The sequence below is a fragment of the Poecilia latipinna genome, unplaced genomic scaffold (assembly GCF_001443285.1).
Source record: "Poecilia latipinna isolate Pla-1442-1.1 unplaced genomic scaffold, P_latipinna-1.0 Scaffold527, whole genome shotgun sequence".
NCBI classification, from domain to species: Eukaryota; Metazoa; Chordata; class Actinopteri; order Cyprinodontiformes; family Poeciliidae; genus Poecilia; species Poecilia latipinna.
Window position 1 is genome coordinate 139,713 of NW_015113143.1, and position 20,934 is coordinate 160,646.

General features: G+C 42.2%; 1 protein-coding gene across 9 annotated transcripts in view; it reads left to right on the plus strand.

The window, feature by feature from the left end:
• Positions 1-20,934, plus strand: part of dab1a (DAB adaptor protein 1a) — a 130,692-nt gene that overhangs the window by 72,289 nt on the left and 37,469 nt on the right. For all 9 annotated transcript variants that reach the window (XM_015040791.1, XM_015040796.1, XM_015040795.1 and 6 more), the window contains 3 exons: positions 6,473-6,612; positions 10,314-10,412; positions 18,506-18,637. In XM_015040791.1, the coding sequence (XP_014896277.1) occupies positions 6,473-6,612; positions 10,314-10,412; positions 18,506-18,637 (371 nt within the window). The remainder of the gene's footprint in view (positions 1-6,472; positions 6,613-10,313; positions 10,413-18,505; positions 18,638-20,934) is intronic.

The following is a 20,934-nucleotide window of genomic DNA, read 5'->3' on the forward strand; positions in this document are numbered from 1 at the left end:
CAGGATTAATTGGAGAGTAACTGCCTGGTTCCCTCATGTGCTGTTGAGTGTTTGTTGGGAACCATCCCAGCTGTAGTTAAGGAGCCTCTGGGAGCCTTTTCATCTGGAGCGCAGTGAAACAAACAGCCACCGCAAACAAGTTAGGCCTGTTGGAAACAAACCGAGATGCACCGCCGGTGGTACATGCAAAGTATCTGACGTTTTATTTCTGAGGGAAAGCAAACGTCTTCCCTGTAACTTCCCTGACACAAACTGGAAAGTCAAGATTGTGCACATGAGCCTAGCATCAGATCTCTATAAAGTAATTTATGGAGCAAGCATTCCTTCAGAAGCTATAAACCCTCTGACATTCTTTTTAATGAAGAAAACTTCTCTCTTACTGAGTTTTTGGTAGAATTTTCTCTGTTTTTAAATCAGTTTTACAAAAAAAAATATCTTTGAATAAATCATACAAACTTTTTTTTTTTAAAAATGCTTTAGATGGTGTTACAAGAGATCAGAAGAAGCTTCGTTCTCCGTTAGACCCAGCTCTCGGGGCATTTAATCTGACTGCGCTCATCTCGCCTTCCCCAGTTTCATTTTTTTAAACTGCAATCGTGAAAAGAAACGGTAGACGTGGTCTGCAGAACCTGCTGACAGAGAGATGTAAATACCCAGAATGCGTAATTGAAATGTAACCCTTCTTTAGCGAAGTAGATGGCGGTGAGAAAGGGATAATCAGTTGGGAGAGAGTGATGGAGGGGCACGCAGGAGGCAGGAGGCAGGAGGCTACAGTTGCCAGGGGCGATGCTGGGGGCTTTCCTTGAGGGCTCGGTGTGCGGCACCAGCAGTCACCTGCCATCTATCACCTGTGGAAGAATGTGTGTGTTTGCGTGCGCACGCGAAAGCGAGCTGGTCGAGTTCTGCCTGTCATAACGCTTTAATCCTGACTGACATTTATTCAATGGGGGCTCGGCTCATTCATCCATCCATCACGTTCTATACCCCCCCCCCTTTTCCATCATTGCTTTAGGCTTTATGTCCGTCCCTCCCTCTTTGCTTGTTGCAACAGACAGTTATGAAGTAACTCTGCATACCAAGTGCTATCTCACACACACACACATACTGAAGAGGGACTTGAGCTTAAATAGCTACATGCCACTTATTCCATCTACTGGTATGAAAGCAGACCAATTTTTTAAAACATGTTTGGATGTGCTTACATCTGCTTTCTCCATGTTGGATGAAGCATGGATTATTATAGCGCCACCCCTTTTCACCTGTTGCTGCACCAGTGAAACAACAGGCCGCACTTTTCCTTTGCTTACAAGAAACCCCCAATAGAGTTGTTTGGAAGTGTGCGTGCGTCTCAGTATATTATTTTAATATCAGAAATGTATTTCAGTTTAAAGTGTTAAAACCCAAGTACCTCACAGAGTGATATATTTCAAGTGTTTTAACAACAAAATAACCAAAAAAAAAAAAAAAAAAAAGGATTTTTAATGTAGCAATATCAACCTGGTTCATCATCTGCTTAGCAACCCTCCTTTTATTTTTGGAGTTTAGGTCAGGCATGTGTGCTGGACACCCAAGCATAGAGTGATACAGTCATTAAAACAGGAAGTGGTTCTTTTTGGCAGTGTGTGCACGTACCAGTTCATGAATGTCTTGGTGTATCTCTGCACTGACTTTTAGACTTAATAGACGCCTGACTATCTGTTGCAAAAACATCAAGTCATGAGTCCTTCCTCTGCTTGATTAGGTCGTAAGATAAGATTTATGTGTTAAAATCACATTCAGTTGGTTCGTGTAATTTTAAAATCATCAGAAAATCTGAATTTTGGATGTTTTTCATTGGGTTAAGCCCATCAAAGTAAACAACTGAAATATGAAGGTGACACTGTTTTGAAGTGTTTGACCTCCATTTTGCAGTATGTTGTATGATTTTTGCAGCAGTAGGATTTTTTTTGTTGCTACTCTGTTTTAAATTAAACCAAGTAGCTCATTATACATTTTGTTTGATTTCCGTGGCATTTTTACCACGTTGGGAGAATCTCATAGCGGCCCGTGCTTTACGCCGACTCTGATGTTAGCAGTCTTTCTGTGTGTTAGCATGTGTGTTCACCTGTGAGCTACTAAGATTGATGCCGCAAAGGTCCTTTCATCTTTATGGGAAACTAGTTATGATCGCTGCAAACATGCTGCCACACACGGCTTGGTTTCCGTCTGTGTGAGCGTGGCAGTGAGTGACACTGTGCTGCTCGTGTTCCTCTATGTGTGTGTGTGTGTGTGTGCGTGTGTGTGTGTGTGTGTGTGTGTGCGTGTGTGTGTGCGTGGAACAGCATGACAGATGAAACGAAAGATTCTTTCATTAGCTGTGTTTGAAGCTCAGTGGGGTCACAGCAATACCAGACATTTAATTACAGCAGACCGAATGGCTCCCCCTCCCCGAAACACACATTCACACACCCGCTGACGCAGACACACACAGACACACGGGGAGGTCTTTCATGGAAGATGCTTCCAAAAGGTAATAATATAAACCACTCAGCAGGAGAAATAACCCCAAACTCTCACCGCCTTCCTTCCCTCCCCTTCCTCTCTTGGCCTTTTCCAACCTCGCTGCCTCGCTTTGACTCTCCACCCTCTGTGCTAAGTATAGCTGCCGTAATGGTGATGGATGCAGATGGAGCAAGCAGGTCTTAAATGTCAGACTCAAATGAAAACTGCTGCTCCATTGAGACAAAAGCAGCTGGACACATCTAGAGTTGTTTAACACTCACACAGATCCGCTCCCCTGAAGTGACAGATAAACTCTGCTCCCTGCACACTGTGGGGTTCTACAAACAGGGGAGAGAAATGTATCCTTTTTTTTTTTTTTTTTTTTTTTATTTGTCCCTTTTTTTTTTTTTTTTTTTAAAACGATAAATTCAGTCATTTAAATCAAAGACCCAGGGGGAAATTTACAAATGCAATTTTCTCCATTTATTGCAGCTGTTTAAGCATGGGCACTCTGCTTTACATTTACGCCAGATTTATAATAGCAATAGATCTGTGCATCCGGTAATTTCCCCCTATTTTTCGGTTTGGTTGTCAGCTTCTGCTCAGTTGAGCTTCAATACGTCTGGATGTTTTCACTCGGTGTAGACCTTTGGTCCGTGTCGTGGTGTTTGGTGTTCTGTTTGCTGAACACTTGCGACGTCCTCAACCCCATAACATATCCCTGGTACTCTAACCATCATTTTTCACAACATTATGTGCAAATCAGAAGTCTAGCCAATCACCTTTTTCCATTTCCTCCATCAGTTTTCAGCAGATGGTACTTTTTCCACAAATTTCTAGTAATACAATGCAGTTTTGTACAATTTAGATCTACAAAGCTCTATAATTTAAGTAGATTTTCTTCCTCAATATATGCAAAATACTTAATTTGAGGTTTAGCAATCCACAGAAAGACATTATTTCCTCAATAGAGTAATTTCAGAAGCAGGTCTGTGTTTTACATGAGACGTTTCAATTTTGTGAACATATTGTAACCATGACATAGAGAGACGCTGTGACGCTAATTATTCATGCTGATAATGTTGCCTTGACAGAAGCATTTCATGTTTTTATGAAAGTTTTGCACAGCGTTTTAGTGGCAACACAAGCTAAAACTCACTCTAACCTCAACAAAACACAGTTGTGGTAACTAAATATAAGCAAAATCTGTTTTTTTTAAAGTGTCCTATTTGCTGTTTTTGGGGTAATGAAACCTTAATGTTCAACATGAAGCATTACATTTCCACATATGTTTGGTAAAACTTCCCAAGTCGGTTTCCAAGCACATGGATTAAGAGCACCCAGCTTCTCAGAAGTGTCTCATGTTTTAATGTGAAGGAATTATGAATTGGCATCTCAAGACTTTGTAGCAGGAAACACATTTCATGTTGTTCATTCCACGAGAAGAAAGGACGAGTTTGGAGGAGTTGTCGAAGCAACTCTGCGTTAACATTCAACAGGGTTGTTGATGAGTACATTTCCTAAACTTGTCAGTTTGTGGGACATTTCTAAATGAAATGGAAGCAGAACAGCCTGGTGATTAAAACGCCTCCATTCATCCGAATCCCCACTGAGGCGACACGTTCTCTACAAAACAAGGGCAGAAATTCTTTAGCTGCCTTGTCTCTTAGGGTTTTGAGGCAGTGATGAATTACTGAAAGTATGGCTGTGGCTGAGTCCGTCTCTTTAGTGAGTCAGCACTGCGAGTTCATACACAGTGTCTGTGTGCAGGATTTTCTTTTTTTTTTTTTTTTTATCAATGGGGAAAACTGTTTCCTTTACAAGTTTTCCCTTATATGAGACCAAAACTTTAAATGGAGATGCACCGATCAGAATTTTGTGTTTAATTTCTGATCTCTAATCTTTTAGAGAGGATTGACCTTGGGTGATTCAGATTTCTCTTTAACCCTCCCGAGGTCTTGGTGCAGTCGGGCAGTGGGGCAAAGGGGTCGAGGGTTGTCCCATCAAACCGACAGTTCCCGAAACCACATAACTCGAAAAATGTCACAGTAAAAGTTGATTTCATTTTAGTGATTAGCACAATTAGCACAGTTAGCATGACTAAAACAGAAGCATTTGCAGAGCGTTAATCCTTGCTTTTCAGATTTCCTAAACAATGCAAACATTTCAAAATGCGCCAACATGTTCAATTAAGAACATTAGGTCAAAAGCTCACATGGATAAAACACAAACAAATTTGCTGTAGTGAATTCAGCCTTCATTGTAACTTCTAAAGTTGGATTTAGGCCAGCGAAGCATTCCCAATTAAAAGCCGACGTTATTCAGTAGAAAATACAGTTTCCTTTAAAACAGATTCTGACTTAAATCACTTCTATTTAGACAGTTCACCAAAAAACAAAAGTAGCTATTTCTTATTCATTTTTGTTAAGGAACAACTTCCACACTGAAGAGTGTTTTTGGTAGCGCGAACTGTTGGTTCTTCTTCTTGGTAGCGGTGTAAAGACTGGATTTCTGAGTACTGAACACAGTGGATTTGGGCGATACGGACTTAAAAAACGATTAAAAAAATACTTTTATGGCTTTGACTGCATGACACAGCAGTCACATTCCCACAAACACAAAACTCTTCTTTAAGAAGTGTGATTTGTATCACTAACCTGCATATTTTTTAAACTTCTTGATATTTATTGATGCTTTTATTGAGTAAATGGTGGAGAAAGTAGTGAAACAAGTAATCCAATGTGGAGAGCTTTGGGTGTTTGACATCGTTATTTGGAATTTATCGCGATAACGATGAGTCAGAATTCTTATCCTAATATGAAATTTATCACGATAGATGATAAACGGTGAGATAAATGCCCACCCATTGTTCACACACACAAATTGCTGTAAATACGATTCACATCGTGTGACGCTGATGCAGATTTAAAGTTGGATAAGTAAGCAAGTAACGCAGACATAAAGTAATTAGCGGTGGGCAACTATGATTAAGTAGCGCTGTGAAACGCGGCATTCCCCCCTCCTGGATCTAAAGCCTCATTCGTCTTACACTGCGGTGCTTCGGGGACTTTGTGTGAATGGAGGGAGTGTGAAAGAGTGAGAAAAGGAGGAGTGGGATCTCTCCATCACTCCGAGTCTGACCTTCCAAAGAGTCACGCTGATACAGAGTACAGAACTAATGCCTCTATATATTATCTGAATTTGCTGCATTATCATTACGCCTCTCGCTCTCGCCCTCACACTCCTTTTCCCCCCCGTGCTGCATTCACACGACACACGACGAGGAGTCGACCAGGAGAGACGAGCTGGTGCTCCTCCGGACGGGAAAAGCATTGATGAACTGCTCACCCACGGCATCTCGGAGGCAGAAAAAAAACAAATGGTCCGGAGAAGAATGGTGACAGCGTGACACAAAGGGAGCGAGAGTTTAGCCTCACGAGTAGCCGCTCTGCCCGCGCCTTATATTGTGTGTGCGAGAAGGAACACAGGAGATAACACAGAGACTTCCTGGACAAGAGCAAGGTCAACACATTCACGCCACGGCTGACACGCACTAATGCATTCGCACCGTGTCGGCAATCGGGAGCACAATAGAAGAAGAGGAGAGAGGAAGAACTGCAGCAGACCGGGGAGATAAGAGCAAAATGTCACACCATTATTTTGAGTTTCGACGTTGTTCCTCCTGAACAATACGGGCACATCCGCTTAGTGTCTTGACCAATTTCAACACGATCACTTCTGAGTTAGTCCCGAAACAAGATGTTGTTAAATCTTTAGCTTTGACTTTTACTTTTGTGTTTTGTTTTTGTTTTTTTCTCCCATAAAGAATTACAGTTTCAAGCCTTTTTGTTGGCCACTTGATTGATGTCCCTGAGGTAATAGTGCTGGTCCGAGGTAGATTGAGGTCCTTGACTGGAAGCTGCACTGTTGACTGCAGTGTGTGTGTGCGCGTGTGCGTGCATGTGCGTGTGTGTGTGGTTTGTGTCTGCAGGGCAGGATCGCAGCGAGGCAGCTCTCATCAGGCGTTTTAAGGGCGATGGCGTCCGCTACAAGGCCAAACTCATCGGCCTGGACGAGGTCACCGCCGCCCGCGGAGACAAGCTCTGCCAGGACTCAATGATGAAGCTCAAGGTAACAACACGCTCCCCTTTCCTTTTATTTCTCTGCTGTTGCAAACAAACAAGAGATTTGCGTGGACACAGTCTGGAAACTTTAAATTTGCATGATAATTTAAAAATGACAAGAAAAAAAAGAAGAATCTGGAGAAACGACGCAGCATGGATCGCCTCAGGCCAAACGGAGTTCCCGCGCTCTCAAAACCTCAAAAAAACACCGGGGGTTTTAATTTTTTTTTTTTTTTTTTTTTTTTGGTCCATAAAGAGTTCATTTTCATGCATATTCTAGTGTTGAACATTTAAATATGCATGTTTAATAGATCACAGCATAAGCGCGCCTTCGTATATAGTCATGCATGCAGAGTTTGCCTGCTTTTTTTTTTTTTTCCCCATATGCAAATTTCCAGGGGAGAAAAGTTCAAGTACAAAGATAGGAGGGAAAAAAAAAAGTGTGCACGCTTTAATTTATAGGCATGATGATGATGGGTGCAGGAGGAAGTGAGGAGGTTAGCCATATGGATGAGAAGGGGATTGGGGTGAATGTCTCATTTGGCAGGACAGGAACAATTAGAGGGGGAGTCAGACAGATGGGGCAGTTAACAAAGAAGAGAAGTCGTACAGGAAGAGGGATCATTTAGATGATGGGTAGGAGGCAGGTGAGTGAAGATGAAGATGACAGCAGATTGGCTACTTTATTATAATTCATGGGGAAAAAAGAGCGCCGTTTATGAAAAATAAAAATTGATTGAATTTTGCAGCATGAAGAAACTCGTGTTAAAAATAGCCGCATATTTAAACAAATCCTTGTTTGTTTGTTTTTTCTTTTTTGTCAAAGATATAAGGCGAGGAGCGGCTCATTCATTATTAATTATCCTTAAGTCATGCTGCCAGTGGAAATTAAGTAGAGAAAATTACATTTGTGTTTTGTTTTGCGTGGAGTGGACACCTATAAGGGTGAGAAGCGGACAGACAGCTCATTGATCAAACGGGGATCCCTCCTTCTCATTTATTCCGACAGGAAATCCATCAACTCTTTTACTCTCGTCTCTGCGCCTCTTATTTCACGTGGCTCCTCCTGAGCCTCGTTCAGCTCCTCCGGTTCTCTGTTCTCGTTCCACCCTTTTCTTCTCCTCTTTTTGCGATTAAACATTGCAGATCAACATGAAAGTAAAATCCGTTCTGATACTGGACTTTCTTTCCGTTTTTCAGAAGTTGCGTCGTGATGGAACGTTTTCCATCTTCATATTATTTGACTGCTCTAAAAGATGTGTATCATGTGCATAATAAGACTTCCAGTACTTTAAAAAAAAATCTATTGAGCTGCTTTGATAATTAAAATCCAATTGAACTCTTCAAAACCTTGTTAAACTAAAATGACAGACTGTAGCATTTCTAACATACAGTACATATCAACCGTATGTTTGATCAGTAGGTATTATTTTTGACCAGAATAGTTGTCTTGACTTAATTTCTGACATCTACATAGACACCAATGAATCATATCCAGTCCAGAGGTTCATAGGGCGCAAACCACTCATTAATCTGTGTAGTCAGATGTCACAAACTGTTCTGGACCAAGCCTCTCAGGAAATCAGACCTTCAACGTACAAAAATAGTAGGTCTGCAGAAAAATCGCTGCGTCCAGAGTTGACCTTGAAACGGGAAATGTTGGCACCAAACAAACAAATAATCAGCAGAATAAAGATGTGACTTTACCTAAAGGACGTCATAAGATGCTCGACGAACAACATAGTTTCCTTTTGATATCATTGACATCATACTGAAATATAACAACCCAGGGGAGTGCATTGCAAAATTTAACTGAAGGGAAAAAAAAACATTTGATTCATCGATAAAATCAACTTATCGCCTAAGATAAACCATACTTTGATGTCATATGTATGTAAAATGCTGTGCAAGTTACTTTGGAAGTGTTTATCTGGAGATGATCCGTTGTAGGAGCAGCAATTGAATGCACCATAGAAGCGCAGTTGTTGGAGAAAATCCCTCTGCAGAAACCTCCGTGGTGTTCAGTGCTGGTTGAAAACTGCAGGCAGCTGGATTTGGACTTCAGCCTATTTCTCTGTGCACCAGTGTTTTACTTTTGGCTTAACATTATTTTAAGTGAGTAATTAAGAGTTATGAATCAAAGGCTAACTTTGGTTTGGTCTGCCTTTCTTTCTCAATTTTTATTTATTTACTTGGACTTTTATTTAAACAGGATAAATCTCACTGGAAAAATCAAGTTTCTATGTCAGGAGAGAATTATTCGAATATTAAATAAAATCATAAAGTTCGAGTGCATTTTAAGGTGCGTTGTGAAAATGTGGCAGACTTTAGTGGAAGACTTCTCTACTTTGTTTTGGTGCCACTTTTAAAACTGCTTAGTGGAACAAAGAGTTCAGGCACAAACATTGTGCATACGTGTATATTTAATATGGCTGTATTGATTTAGGACGGCTGAGTGCTGAACTGAAAGACCTGCACCGTCACACCGCTAATGTTGACACATTTCAATTTGTGCTAAGTTATTGTTCACATTTAAGCTTAGGAATATGTCTGTGGACCTAAACAAAACAACGCAAGACGTCCTTCGCAGGTTATAGAAATGTGCGTATATTTTCTTCAGTATTTCAACATGTGTGCATAACTTAAAATTAGACTTTGCAGTCAGGGTGTGGGTGGCAAATATAAATGAGGAATATTTGTTTTTCTTTGCTGAATAAATCAAACACGCAAGAAAGCATTTTAAGTTTTGCTTAAAACTATGTTAAAAACATTTGAGAGTGAGTGTGCATAGCAGACCTTTTGGGATGTTTCAAAAAAATTGCGCTGCTCAAAAGTTGCAGTACTGACCTAAAACGTTATCCAAGGTCAGATGAGTCTACACTCTGAATCACTCACCTCTCCATGCCAAATGTTTGAAATGCATCCTCCATCAGGGCAGGGCAGCTATTACTTTCTGATTCATTTTGTTAATTATTATTTCACCACTTGGGGGCAGTTGTAGACTGTATATAGACTTATGTAATCTTTCTTCCCTAGATGATCATTAAGAAAAGAGGCGTTTGGAATATGACATTATGACATCATGGCAAAAGTAACCTACTTGGTCCAGACACAGTAGAAAACTACGCTTTGTTCTGTTGTGCTTCTTGGCCAAGTCTCCCTCAAAAAGAGACTTTATCTCAAGGGACTTTCTGATAAAATAATGGTTAAATAAAAAAATATTCTATAACATTCTAATTTATGCAAACGCATACCAAACAGATGTGACAGGACTTGATGTTTTGAAAAATGTGCTTCATTTCTTCACATTTAGACCTTTGTAAAATGCACTCTAGGTACGGCAAGATAAGAAACGGTGTGACGGCAGCTTTACGTTACTTGCTTGGTGGAGTAATTCTAGCATGTGCAGAAGCGACATGTCTGCCATAATTTCCAGACATTTAGCCTACTTAGTGTTGCATAATCTTCTGCTAAACATGTTGGTGAAATGTCTGTTTGTGGCTGTAAATTGTCTCATCCTAAACTGATGCCACCATGTGTGGCTTGTTACCAATACTGAGGAGTAATCCACCAAGAGAACAATCTTTTACTCAGAGACTCTACTTACGTGCATTCCCTTTCCACTCTTCATGTATTTCATTTCTGCTCCTAATGCGATTGTTTTGCATCGTGTGTGTGTGTGTGTGTGTGTCTGTGTCTCGTCCGCAGGGTGTAGCTGCTGCAGCGCGGTCTAAAGGAGAACACAAGCAGAAGGTGTTTCTAACCGTTTCCTTTGGAGGGATCAAGATCTTTGATGAGAAGACGGGGGTAAGCTCTGAAGGAGACGCGGGTCTGTTTATATGTGTGAGCACCGCCGCGCGCAGCCCTGCTGTGTGTGCATGTATTTGTGTTTCTTCTGTTAATGAGGCCTCTCCATGAAAGGGAGTGTCCCCCGGGGAAATCAGGAGGCCCTAATTGAAACCCTGAGAACAAGGCTGTAGTAGATGAGAGAACATGGCTATCCCATTGTATGCCTTTTTGCAAACAGCGACAACACTGGTTTCATATTGTGCTCCAGGATTATGCGTTTTCCATCTTACTTGGCTGTTTTCCTGGCTGACCAATGGGATCTGTCCTGACTTCATCGTATGTTTAATTTCGGCGCTTCCAACAACGAGGCACGGAGCCCAGTGCCGGTTTTTGGTATGGATTTTGCTGAATGGTGTTAGAACAGAGGGGGAGGATGATATGTGTTTTTGCCACCCTGCTCTTTTTAAAGTAAAACTTAAAGTTAAATGAGCTGTTAGCTGGTTTTTTAGTTGGTCTGTTTGCTGGCTAACAGACATGCTGCTCGTGAACTTTAGTGTGAAACATTGTTGGGCGAGACGAATTGAGGAACACTTCTTCATAGTTACAGAAAACAATTTGGGCATCTATTCCCAAACATCCACATTTTATCTGTCATGTTAATAAGGGAACCTTCCTGTCATAGGAGCTGAATTTCAATCAACGGACTGGCAGTGAGAATTACTCTGTGCTTCACGAAAAACTGTTGTGGTTTTACTTTTCTGCAACCCCACTTCAGGTCAGGGGTCAGTCTCTGCCTCAAGCTGAGGACTGCAGGTATCTTGTAGGATGGAGCGAGAGATGGGTCGTCGGATTGGGTTGTATTCTGCAGTATCGTTGGTTCTGCTCTGCTAAGACAAAAGAATGTTGCAACGAATGTACAAGTCGCTGGAACACTCATTCTCCATATTTGGCTGGACTCAAACCGTAGAGATAGGGTGAGGCGCTCCCTCATCTGGGCGGGACTTGACGGGGATTGCTCTCCTGACTTGAAACAAGTCAGTTAAAGGGGAATTGATCTCTGCCAAGATGGCTTCCTGGACCCCTTTAAAGGCTTTCCAGTGCTTGTGCCACTGGTAACCTGCTGGCATGTCGCTTCTTGAATCCCTCTTGAGTCTGTTACACCCGCAAAACTCGGGTAAATGAGGGGACAATGGAGGAATGAATGGATGCAACTTTTTAAAACCATTTGTACCCCCTTCCCCCCTGCCATTCCCCTCCATTTACAAAGTTATCTTATTTACCTCACAGTTTGCCATCAGTCACCTTTCTCCCTCTGCCTAATGGGAGCTACAAAAATACCTTAAATCCCAGCAAAAGCACAATAAAAAGGAGATTTTCTTGGCTTCTGTCAGACATCTTGACAACTTGGAGATTTACACCAACAGTGGCAGTCATAAATAGAGGGCAGTCCGTGGAGAGAGCTCACAAGTCAGTTATTAAATGCTGTTGCAGATTGAGTGTGCTTGCAGCTCCGAGGAAAGTGGCCAGAAGTGCCGGGTGATTTCTTTTTAAATTTTCCTACCCAAGGATCCACTGACAGCTTTTATTGAGGCTCAATACCCAACCCGGCTATACCTGGTAATGTATCCTTGAGCAAGAAATATAACGCGCCCCTCCACCCCGATCCCCAAGTGTGTGTGTCTCATGTCACTAAACAAGCCAGTTTTCCTTCTTTTAGTGCTGGTGATTGAGATACATGGGAGAGAAATTAATTTTAAGGTGTTTGGCACAGCTTACTCTGGAAGCCTGTTAAGATTTTCAGTGTTTGCTTGTTTTTTTTTTTTTTTTTTTTGTGGCAGCTGGAGGAAAACATCCTTATTTCTATAGCATAATTCAACATCTGTGTCGTATAAATGTGCGTGGCGTGCTGTCTGGTCGGTCTGAGCCGCAGCTCAACACCTGGCGTTTAGCTGCCAGATTTACACCCCCAGCGTGAGTCGGACGTCGTCCGCGTTGCACATGTGTGTGCGCGTGCGTGCGTGTGTGTTTGCCCGTCGTTCACCTTCAAACCTCGTTTTACAGCCCTCATAAAGTCGCGTCCCTCACCCCTCCTTGACGCGTCAACATTTCTATGATGACACAGAGTGATAAAGAAAATAAAACAATAGATACTAAAAAAAAAAAAAAAAAAAAAACTGGGTAAAAAGCCGAAGGAGCAAAGTGGGGGAGAGAGCAAAAGAAGCAGGGTTGGGTGAAACGATAAGAGGAAACGAGGATGTGGAAAAGATTGATAGAGGAGGGAGGGGGTGCGATGGAGGGACAGAGATGGACTGAAACAGAGTTAGAGAGATAGGTAGGGAATCAGGGAGCATATGTCAGAGTGAAGCTCTCTTCAGGGAGACCTTGTCCTCTGTCTCCTCGCATTAATATTAACTTTAAAGATATGCAGTCGTCACTATCAGTCCTTCAACCGCTCCTTATGCCAAGGAAAGAGAGGAAGACGGAGAGAATGACTCTGCCTAGGTTCATGGATCTCGACGATCTCAACCCCCCCCCCCGCCACGCCCTCAGCATGCATCCGTCACCCGGATGGGAGGATGGATGGATGTGCAGGTGAAGGAATAGATGAGTCCCCCGCCCCCCTCCCCCTCTCCTCCCCCCCTCCACCATCGAAGGAGGGAAGGTCACGCGCAGGATGGAGGGGAGTGTTGTTCGAGATGTAGAAGAAAAAGAGGTGGAGACATTAATCTCAGAGAGAGCAGGTCGGCACATCTCTCTTTCGGGTCGGCCTCTATCTCGATAAACACGCTCTCACACACACACACACACACACACACACACACACACACACACACACGTGCAGCCGCTGGCCTCACCAGCCTCTGGCGCCAAGCACAGGAAGGACACACCTTCATGTCAGGAGTCGAGGGCTGAATCTCGTGAGTCACAAAGATTAGATACGTCTGGTTCATTCAGTCACATCATTTAAAAACAAAAATGCAGATGAAGTAACCCATCACTTGTGAGGTTGATTTCTGATCTTAAGAGAAAAAAAAAAAAACTTTGATGTGCAGATTCTGATTTAGCCCGTTCCGATAGCTCTTTAAAAAGACCAGGATGACTCTTCAAGTAATTCCTTCTTGCCTTTCGGCGATGAGCGGTCGTTAATTATTTTTATCTGGTGCTGTGTGACGGACTGGCGACCTGTCCAGGGTGGACCCCACCTCTCCTTCAATGACCCTCTGGCTATAAGACCCAGCCCCTCCCCTTCCACCCTGCAAGGACGAGCGGGTATAAATGATGGACAGATGGATATGTGACAGTAGTCGGACCATTTCTAATAAAGCCAAAGTCATTGCTGAGTTGATATTTTAAGCTCATGTTATGTATTTTAGAGCAGCTGGAACGACTAAATCAATGTTCTCCGTTGTTGTTCCTTAGAGAATGTCAGTCATTACCTTTACGGTTCCAAATCCAGCATTTGAAGGCTAAATGGGTCAAAGCATTAAAAAGAGCAACTTCTAAAAGCCTTCACCTCTTTCTTGGCAAAAATTAACACAGACATGCTGTAGAAAAACTGTTTCATCTTTAAAAAGCTTTTTGCAGCTTTTAAACTTCCGTCATTTTGCTCCGTGTGTTGGCTTCACACTGAGTCAAGGAAAACGTTTGCCTTTCGCTGTCAGTTGTCACGCTGCTCAGAATCAGGTTACCTTACGCAGGGGAGAGACTTGGGTAACCCGATTAATCTAATCTTTATAGTCTAATCATACGTGCACTAAGTTAAAGTTGGCGGTCCTGCTTATTCAAAAAAAACCCCCAGAAAAATAAAAAGATTGGGTGCCTAAGTTTGAATTTATTGTGGATTCTCTCTTTTCAACACAAGGTCAAACTCATTCTTACGATCTCAAAAGCATGCACACACATCCACTAATGTTTGGTTAAATATCCCTTGGGAAGTCGTGAAGAATGTCTCGCGATCAACAAGCTGCTGGCATAATTTATCTGGATAAGTGACGTCTCTTCTTTTCATAAAAAGTTGGTTCTGGTTGTCAGGCGCAGTTCACACAGATTCTGCGTAGTTCCCTAACGTTAACCCGCTTTATCCATCCCAAAGCCAGTTTCAGTGCATGTTTGGAACATCTCCGTTTCACCCGTCCAGCTCCTGATTTAAGGTGAAGTTAGAGAATCTGCAGTCGGTGCTACATCTCCATTATTTCACCGCTGGTGCACCCAGCAGTACTGATGCAACATTACTACTGAGACTGAAACCGTGCTTGACAGCTGGTACAGTGTACAACTTAGTAAGGGGCATTTGATGACATATTAATGAGCTGTGTGTTTACATTTGAGTCTGTATGTATAATTTTGAGCTTGTGCTTCCTATTTTTCTTTTTCACAAACTCCCACTTGAAAAGAAAGGCTGAAATGCATCGTTAGAAAACCTTTAAATTAATACAACCTTACCTGGGCTTCCTGTCATGTGATCAGTTCGTCGCTCCCAGCATGTCAAGACAATCTGAAATGTTCAGCTTCTGTTATCTGACTGCACGGCGTCTTGTGCATTTTATTCTTTCGCCTTCATTTTAGCAGAGTGACTAAGCGACTAATTACACCTCAAAGCTAAGTGCTCTGACGGTCCGGGCCTGCTGGCTGGAGACTGGGCAGCCTCAGTGGGTCACTTTCCAGGAGAGGGATGTGAAGGTTAGGGGAGGTTAGACCGACAGTGTCCCGCTGCTTCCTTTCCTCCCTCCTCACTCCTGGCATCGGAGCAGAAAATCTTGGGTCAGTGACCAGCAGCTGTTCAAGGACACGCTGCCCACAATCCCCCCGAGAGACACCGATGCCGTGTGGGGCTGTTGTCCATATCAGCGTATCTGGACAGACAGACAGAGAGAGAGAGAGAGCATAAAGTCGTTATTGAATTTTTACGTATATGTCTTTGCAAGCAACCAACTACCCTGGAAAGTCATTTTATAGCATCATCAAGTAACTATGTTATATCAAACATGATTTAAAAGAAATTTGATTTGAAATTTAGCGCCCCCTTCACTGCATCATCATAACGTTCCTCTGTTAAGCTTTTAAAATCGTTTTTCACTGAGAAGCGGTTCCTATGACGAGCTCAGCAGATGCGCAGTTCCACCAGATCTCTGCTAATTGCTGCTAGCGCTAGTCTGTAGGAGCTGAGTAGGAGATTCAATTGTTCCTTAAACGCGCATGAAAGAATCAAGGCAACACTGCAGGTATGCCTTTGATGATGGAATGACATTGTAACATGATGCAAAGCTCAAAAAGTAGATTTTCCATAACACTGCTCCTTTAAAGCAGCCATGCTTAGCGTCTGAGGTCTAGAGGGCCTCATGGTGGCGTAGTTGGCCGTTTTCCTGAGAATGAAGCAGCAGGACATTTGTAATGAAAAGCACATACAGGATGCGTACATGACTTACCGCTTCAGCATTCTGGAAGCAAGCAGCCACCCAGTGCAAAGCATGTCAGCAGCAGAACCTGTTGGTGAATAAAATGTGGCAGGATGCAACCAGTTCTCACCAATTTATAAAAATAAGAATATTTTTGGGGGCGGCAGAGGAGCTCCATGAAATTGTCTGGTTTATTTTTATTTCTATCCTTTTCCTGCTGTTTTTTTTTCTTTCTCCAGGTTATTATGATTGAAGCACAAAAATTGTCAGAAACCTACGCATGCACGATCTAAATCGGTCCACACAAATTTCTTTCATTTTCAGCTTCTGTTTGGACAGCCATAAGCGCCGGCTTTGCAAGCTTTCGTATTTTTTGCAACAGTTTATGTACAGGGATGCTGAGAGTGTAGTATGATGGTAATCAAGTCAGTATCTTCACGTCAAAACATTTGAGGCTGGTTGCTGATGCCTTTCTGACCCCGTGTTTAATACGAAACAGCCAGAAACTTTTCAAGGTGCTCGTAATAATTATTTGAGAGGTTTTGGGTTTTTTTTTCAGCAATGAAAATATCTTTGTTGAAATTATCTTTGGGAACAGTAACAGTGGAGTTCAATGTGCTAAATGTGCCATTTGGGTTAGTTTTTCTTAATTAGTGTGTTATGCATCTTGCACTGGTCTCCACCCTAGACTGTATTCCTCTTTTTTTGAGATGTAAGGTCAAACTCAACATCTGTTTAATGACAATGGAACAGATTTGCTTCATAAAACCAACAACTTCCATCCTCCCCGAGAATGTCGCAGGGCTGGTGTTTTAATAACGCGACCTTCGTGCTGAGAAACCAGCTCAAAAGACGTCAAAGTCCCAGCGACCTGCTGACTGCGCATACGAAGCGCTTCTGCTGTTTAAGCTTTACTTGCTGCCAAGATGAAGAGGAGCGTTTGAATTTATCCAGTCATTTCATTGTGCGCTCTCTTTGAATCAGAGTCTCTTTGTCACCTCGCCGCCCACCCAGAGATAATTCAATAACCTCCGTAAATGAGCTGTGTGTGCGTGTGTGTGTGTGTGTGCGTGTGTGTGTTTGCGTGCATCTTCACACACTGCCTTAGCTGTCATTTTCAGGTCAATCAAAGGTGATAATAATAATCATTACTCCAATTATTAAATTTAGAAGACATGACTCACGCAGCGATTATCTGCCTCTGCTGGGGTTTACAGTGTGTGTGTGATTGTTTGCGGCCCCCCGTGTTAAACTGCTGTCACTCCTCGCCGCCACGTCTCACCTCTGGGTTGACTGCAGAGGGAGCAGATGCGTGTGTTTGTTGTGTGATTGTACAGAGCCCCGGCCCCTCTGATGAACTGAAGGGCCGCAGGATCATTATGTTGACTGCGCGCCTCTCCTCGCAGCGGGCAGCTGGCGCAGACAACAATAACAAAGCAGACATTTAGTGTGACTTAACAGAGGGCCTTTGCATATTAAGCTGTGAATTCTGTGCACGCATGTGTGTGAGTGTGTGTGTTGGGTGCAAGGGCGCAGATGAAGTGATCAAGTCCGACAGCTTGCCGAGCTGTGATTGTCACTGATTCCCCCCCCCCTTGTCCTCAGGACAAACAGTGCCATCTGCCACAGGCGATGCCAGCTTGGCAGATCCAACCCAAACTAAACCGCAGAGGGCAGAAGAGCTGCAAATAATTCAGTGAAGGATACAAGGTCTCTAACCGAGTGTCGGTGTTCAGAGTGTACTCTCAGGGGGGCTTGCTAAGGTTTGTGTGTTTTTTAGCAGTTTCTCAGGTGTGAACATGGAGTTCCTTGTAAAAGTATTTGTACACGGTGAGCATTTCCGGTAACACTTTATTTGACGGGGTGTACATAAGACTGACTTGACACTGTCATAAACATGACGCAACACCTATCATGAACATGAAGCAGTTTATGAATGTCTATGACTGATGTAATGAAGTCTCATTCAGCAAATAATGACAATTTTAATGCAAAGTTGCTCTAAAAGTTGCATTAAAAGCCTATTAGAAGTTCTAACTTTGCATTAAAGTGTTGTATACAAAATCACGCAAAGTTGGCATTTTTAAAGCAACATTTAGGGCATATATATATATATATATATATATATATATATATATATATATATATATATATATATATATATATATATATATATATATAAATCTGTTATTTTCTGTTATGATTTTTTTCTACAGACCTGGTTTGATCATTTGCTGCATATAGCCATAATAAGTCAGAGTTGAGGGGAATGTGTGTGTGTATATAAATTTCCAGTAATACTGAAAGAAAACCTAGAAGGTTCACATTTCCAAAAGGGCAACTTGCCAAACAAATAATTCAGTTTAAAGCGTATTCATGTGCTGGAACGGCTCAGTCAAAGTCTAAATCTAAATCCAAATAAAAATGTGTAGAAAGACTTTGAGAAGTAATGTTCACAGATTCTCCTTGTTTGATAAGAAGGAGCTCAAGCTATAGATTTTTTTTCTTTCAAAGAACGGACAAAGATTGTCATTTCTAGATGTCCAAACCGGGTGAAGATATACCCCAAGAGACTCGTAGCTGCAATTGCAGTGAAATTTGTTACAACTTTATGTATTCTGCTGACATCATGCTTTTGTGGAGCACGAAGACACAGAACTATTTGACTTTTTGTCTGCACAGCAAAAAGTCATACTTCATTGTTTTCTTTCACAGATCCTCCAACACCACCATGCAGTCCATGAAATCTCCTACATCGCCAAGGACATCACGGACCACAGAGCCTTCGGTTATGTCTGCGGGAAGGAGGGAAATCACCGATTTGTGGCCATCAAAACTGCACAGTCGGTCAGTGTTTGACTTTGCGCGTCAATTTTTAATGTTGGTGAAGAGTTTGCACACACTCATCCTGGGAGGTGAGATTTTTTTGACTCACTTTAGGCCTTTAACAATACGTTTGCACTAATTGCTTTCAAACAGGAAATGGAGACATTGTAAAAACGGTCGTATAATAAAGCAACAACAATGGATGTCAAAAGCAGAAATTTGATGTGGAAGTTTGAATTTGTTAGATTTTCCCTAATTTACACATTAGAAGGAGTTTATGAATGGAGTTTATGGGAATGTGTAAATTCAAGTATTTACACATTCCCTCATTTATATCTGCATATCCCTTCGGAGGTTGCAGAGAAACAACACGTCACCTTCTTTTTTTTTTTTTTTTTTTTTTTTTTTTTTACCAACAAGCTTTTGGCATAAAAACGACTTGATATTTGACTGCTCTTCTCAAAAATGGTAGCGCTCATTTAAACAAACAGTTTTCCCTGGTGGGAATATCCCACGCATTAGATATGCTGGTAAAACCCAACCATCTGAACCAGATTGTCACTCCTGGATGTTCGAGCATCATAACCTGAAGCGCGCCAGCACATCCTCAAGCTCAGCCAAATGTCTTCTGGAGACAAACACTTTTGAAGGTCCAGATTAATATTGCAGACGATGAATGTGCATGATATTCACACTGTTACTGTAAGGACTTGCTACGTCGTACATGTGTGCAGGTTAAAGTGATTCATTCAGATCATTTCTCGCTGGTGCAAACCTCTTGACATTTCGCTCATGCAGGTGTGCGTTGCGCATCAGACGCACCGTTTACCGTGCGGCGTGAGGCAGAAGGTCCAGGTCAGGCCTGCAGCAGCACCGGCGGCACACACTACATGATATCGAGTGCCTCTCCGGGCTCTGATATGATTGTTGTTGCTGCTGTTGTGTCTGTGTGCCTGGCTTGTTTTATCTGGATCCAGCTGCCTTGCTCTGTAGCCATATTGATTTCCCATAGTGAGTCAATGAGGGTTTGAGTGTGTGTCACCAGCTCTAATGGCATATCCATCCTCCCAGGGCCATGAACCATGGCTCTCTGACTTAGACTGATTCCCACACACACACGCACGCACACACACGCCTTCCGTCCGTATTCGCCAGCGCACGCTGTGATTGAAAAGCGGTTGCTTTTCCAACGTTGCCCTGCCTAACAGTGTATCACAGAGCTGTGTTTTCCTCGCTCAGCTAAGCTGCCATTTACCTGGTGTGTGCCTGAGGAAAGGTCATAATTATATTTTACTCTCTCTTTCTCTCTCTCTCTCTCTCTCTCGGACTTGAACCCGCCGTCGCCGGCGCTCGGGCTGTTAGCCGTGGTGGAAACAATGAGAGGGATGAAAGGCGCAGAGCTTATTGCTGTGGCTGTAATTGGAAAGTAACCACTTTGATGTGAATTAACAGAGTGTCTCTGTCGTCATGAAGTCTAAGACTTAAAGTTGTTCAGAAAAGGCCAATTTAGGGTTACATTCAAAAGTAATTGGCTTACTGCTCAAAGTCCCAGAACAAGAAAGACGCGTCTTATTTGGTCAGCTCTTAGTGCAGATGGAGGAGCCCTAATTGTGTCAGAAAGGATTGCCTCAGAGTTCAGTCTTTGTTGTAACTTTATGCAAAACTTACCAGAGTTAATATTATGAATTAAAAAATCAGCTTTTCAGGGTTGTGGGAGAGCTGCACTTCAAATTCTCGTCATCGTTTAAATGCGTGAGAAAAGAAGTCTCACCATAGAAAATACACAAAAAAAAACAAAACAAGGACAGTGCTGTGAATATTTCTTCTGTTTTTGCTCTTTCTTTTGTCACATTTACAAATTTCAGAAGGTATAATATATTTTTTTCTGAAATGCTTTGATGAGCACCACCAACAAGTTCCACTTTTTGCTTTGCAGTCGACAGAATATATTTGTTCCCCAGATTCCTTTGGATGTTTTTTGAGCAAAGGTGAGGCGGCCCCTTGTGTTTTCTATCTTGAAACTCTCCCAAGGATGCCATTTTGCTCCTGTCTCTTTCTTATTGTTGAGTCATCAATCATGGCCGTAGCTGAAGCAAGTGAGACCTGCGGTGCTTATTAAGTCGTCTTTTTTCGGACATAATGTTAGCTGTGGTTTACCAGAGTCCCAAAGCCTTGGAAAAAAAAAGCTTTCTAACCCTTCCAAGACTGATTGATGTCACTGACTTTGTTTTTTTTTTTTTTTTTTTTTTTTTTTTCCTTTTTTTTTTTTTTCGGGTTGGTTGGGTTTTTTTTTTTAAAAAAAAAAAAAAACGGAAACA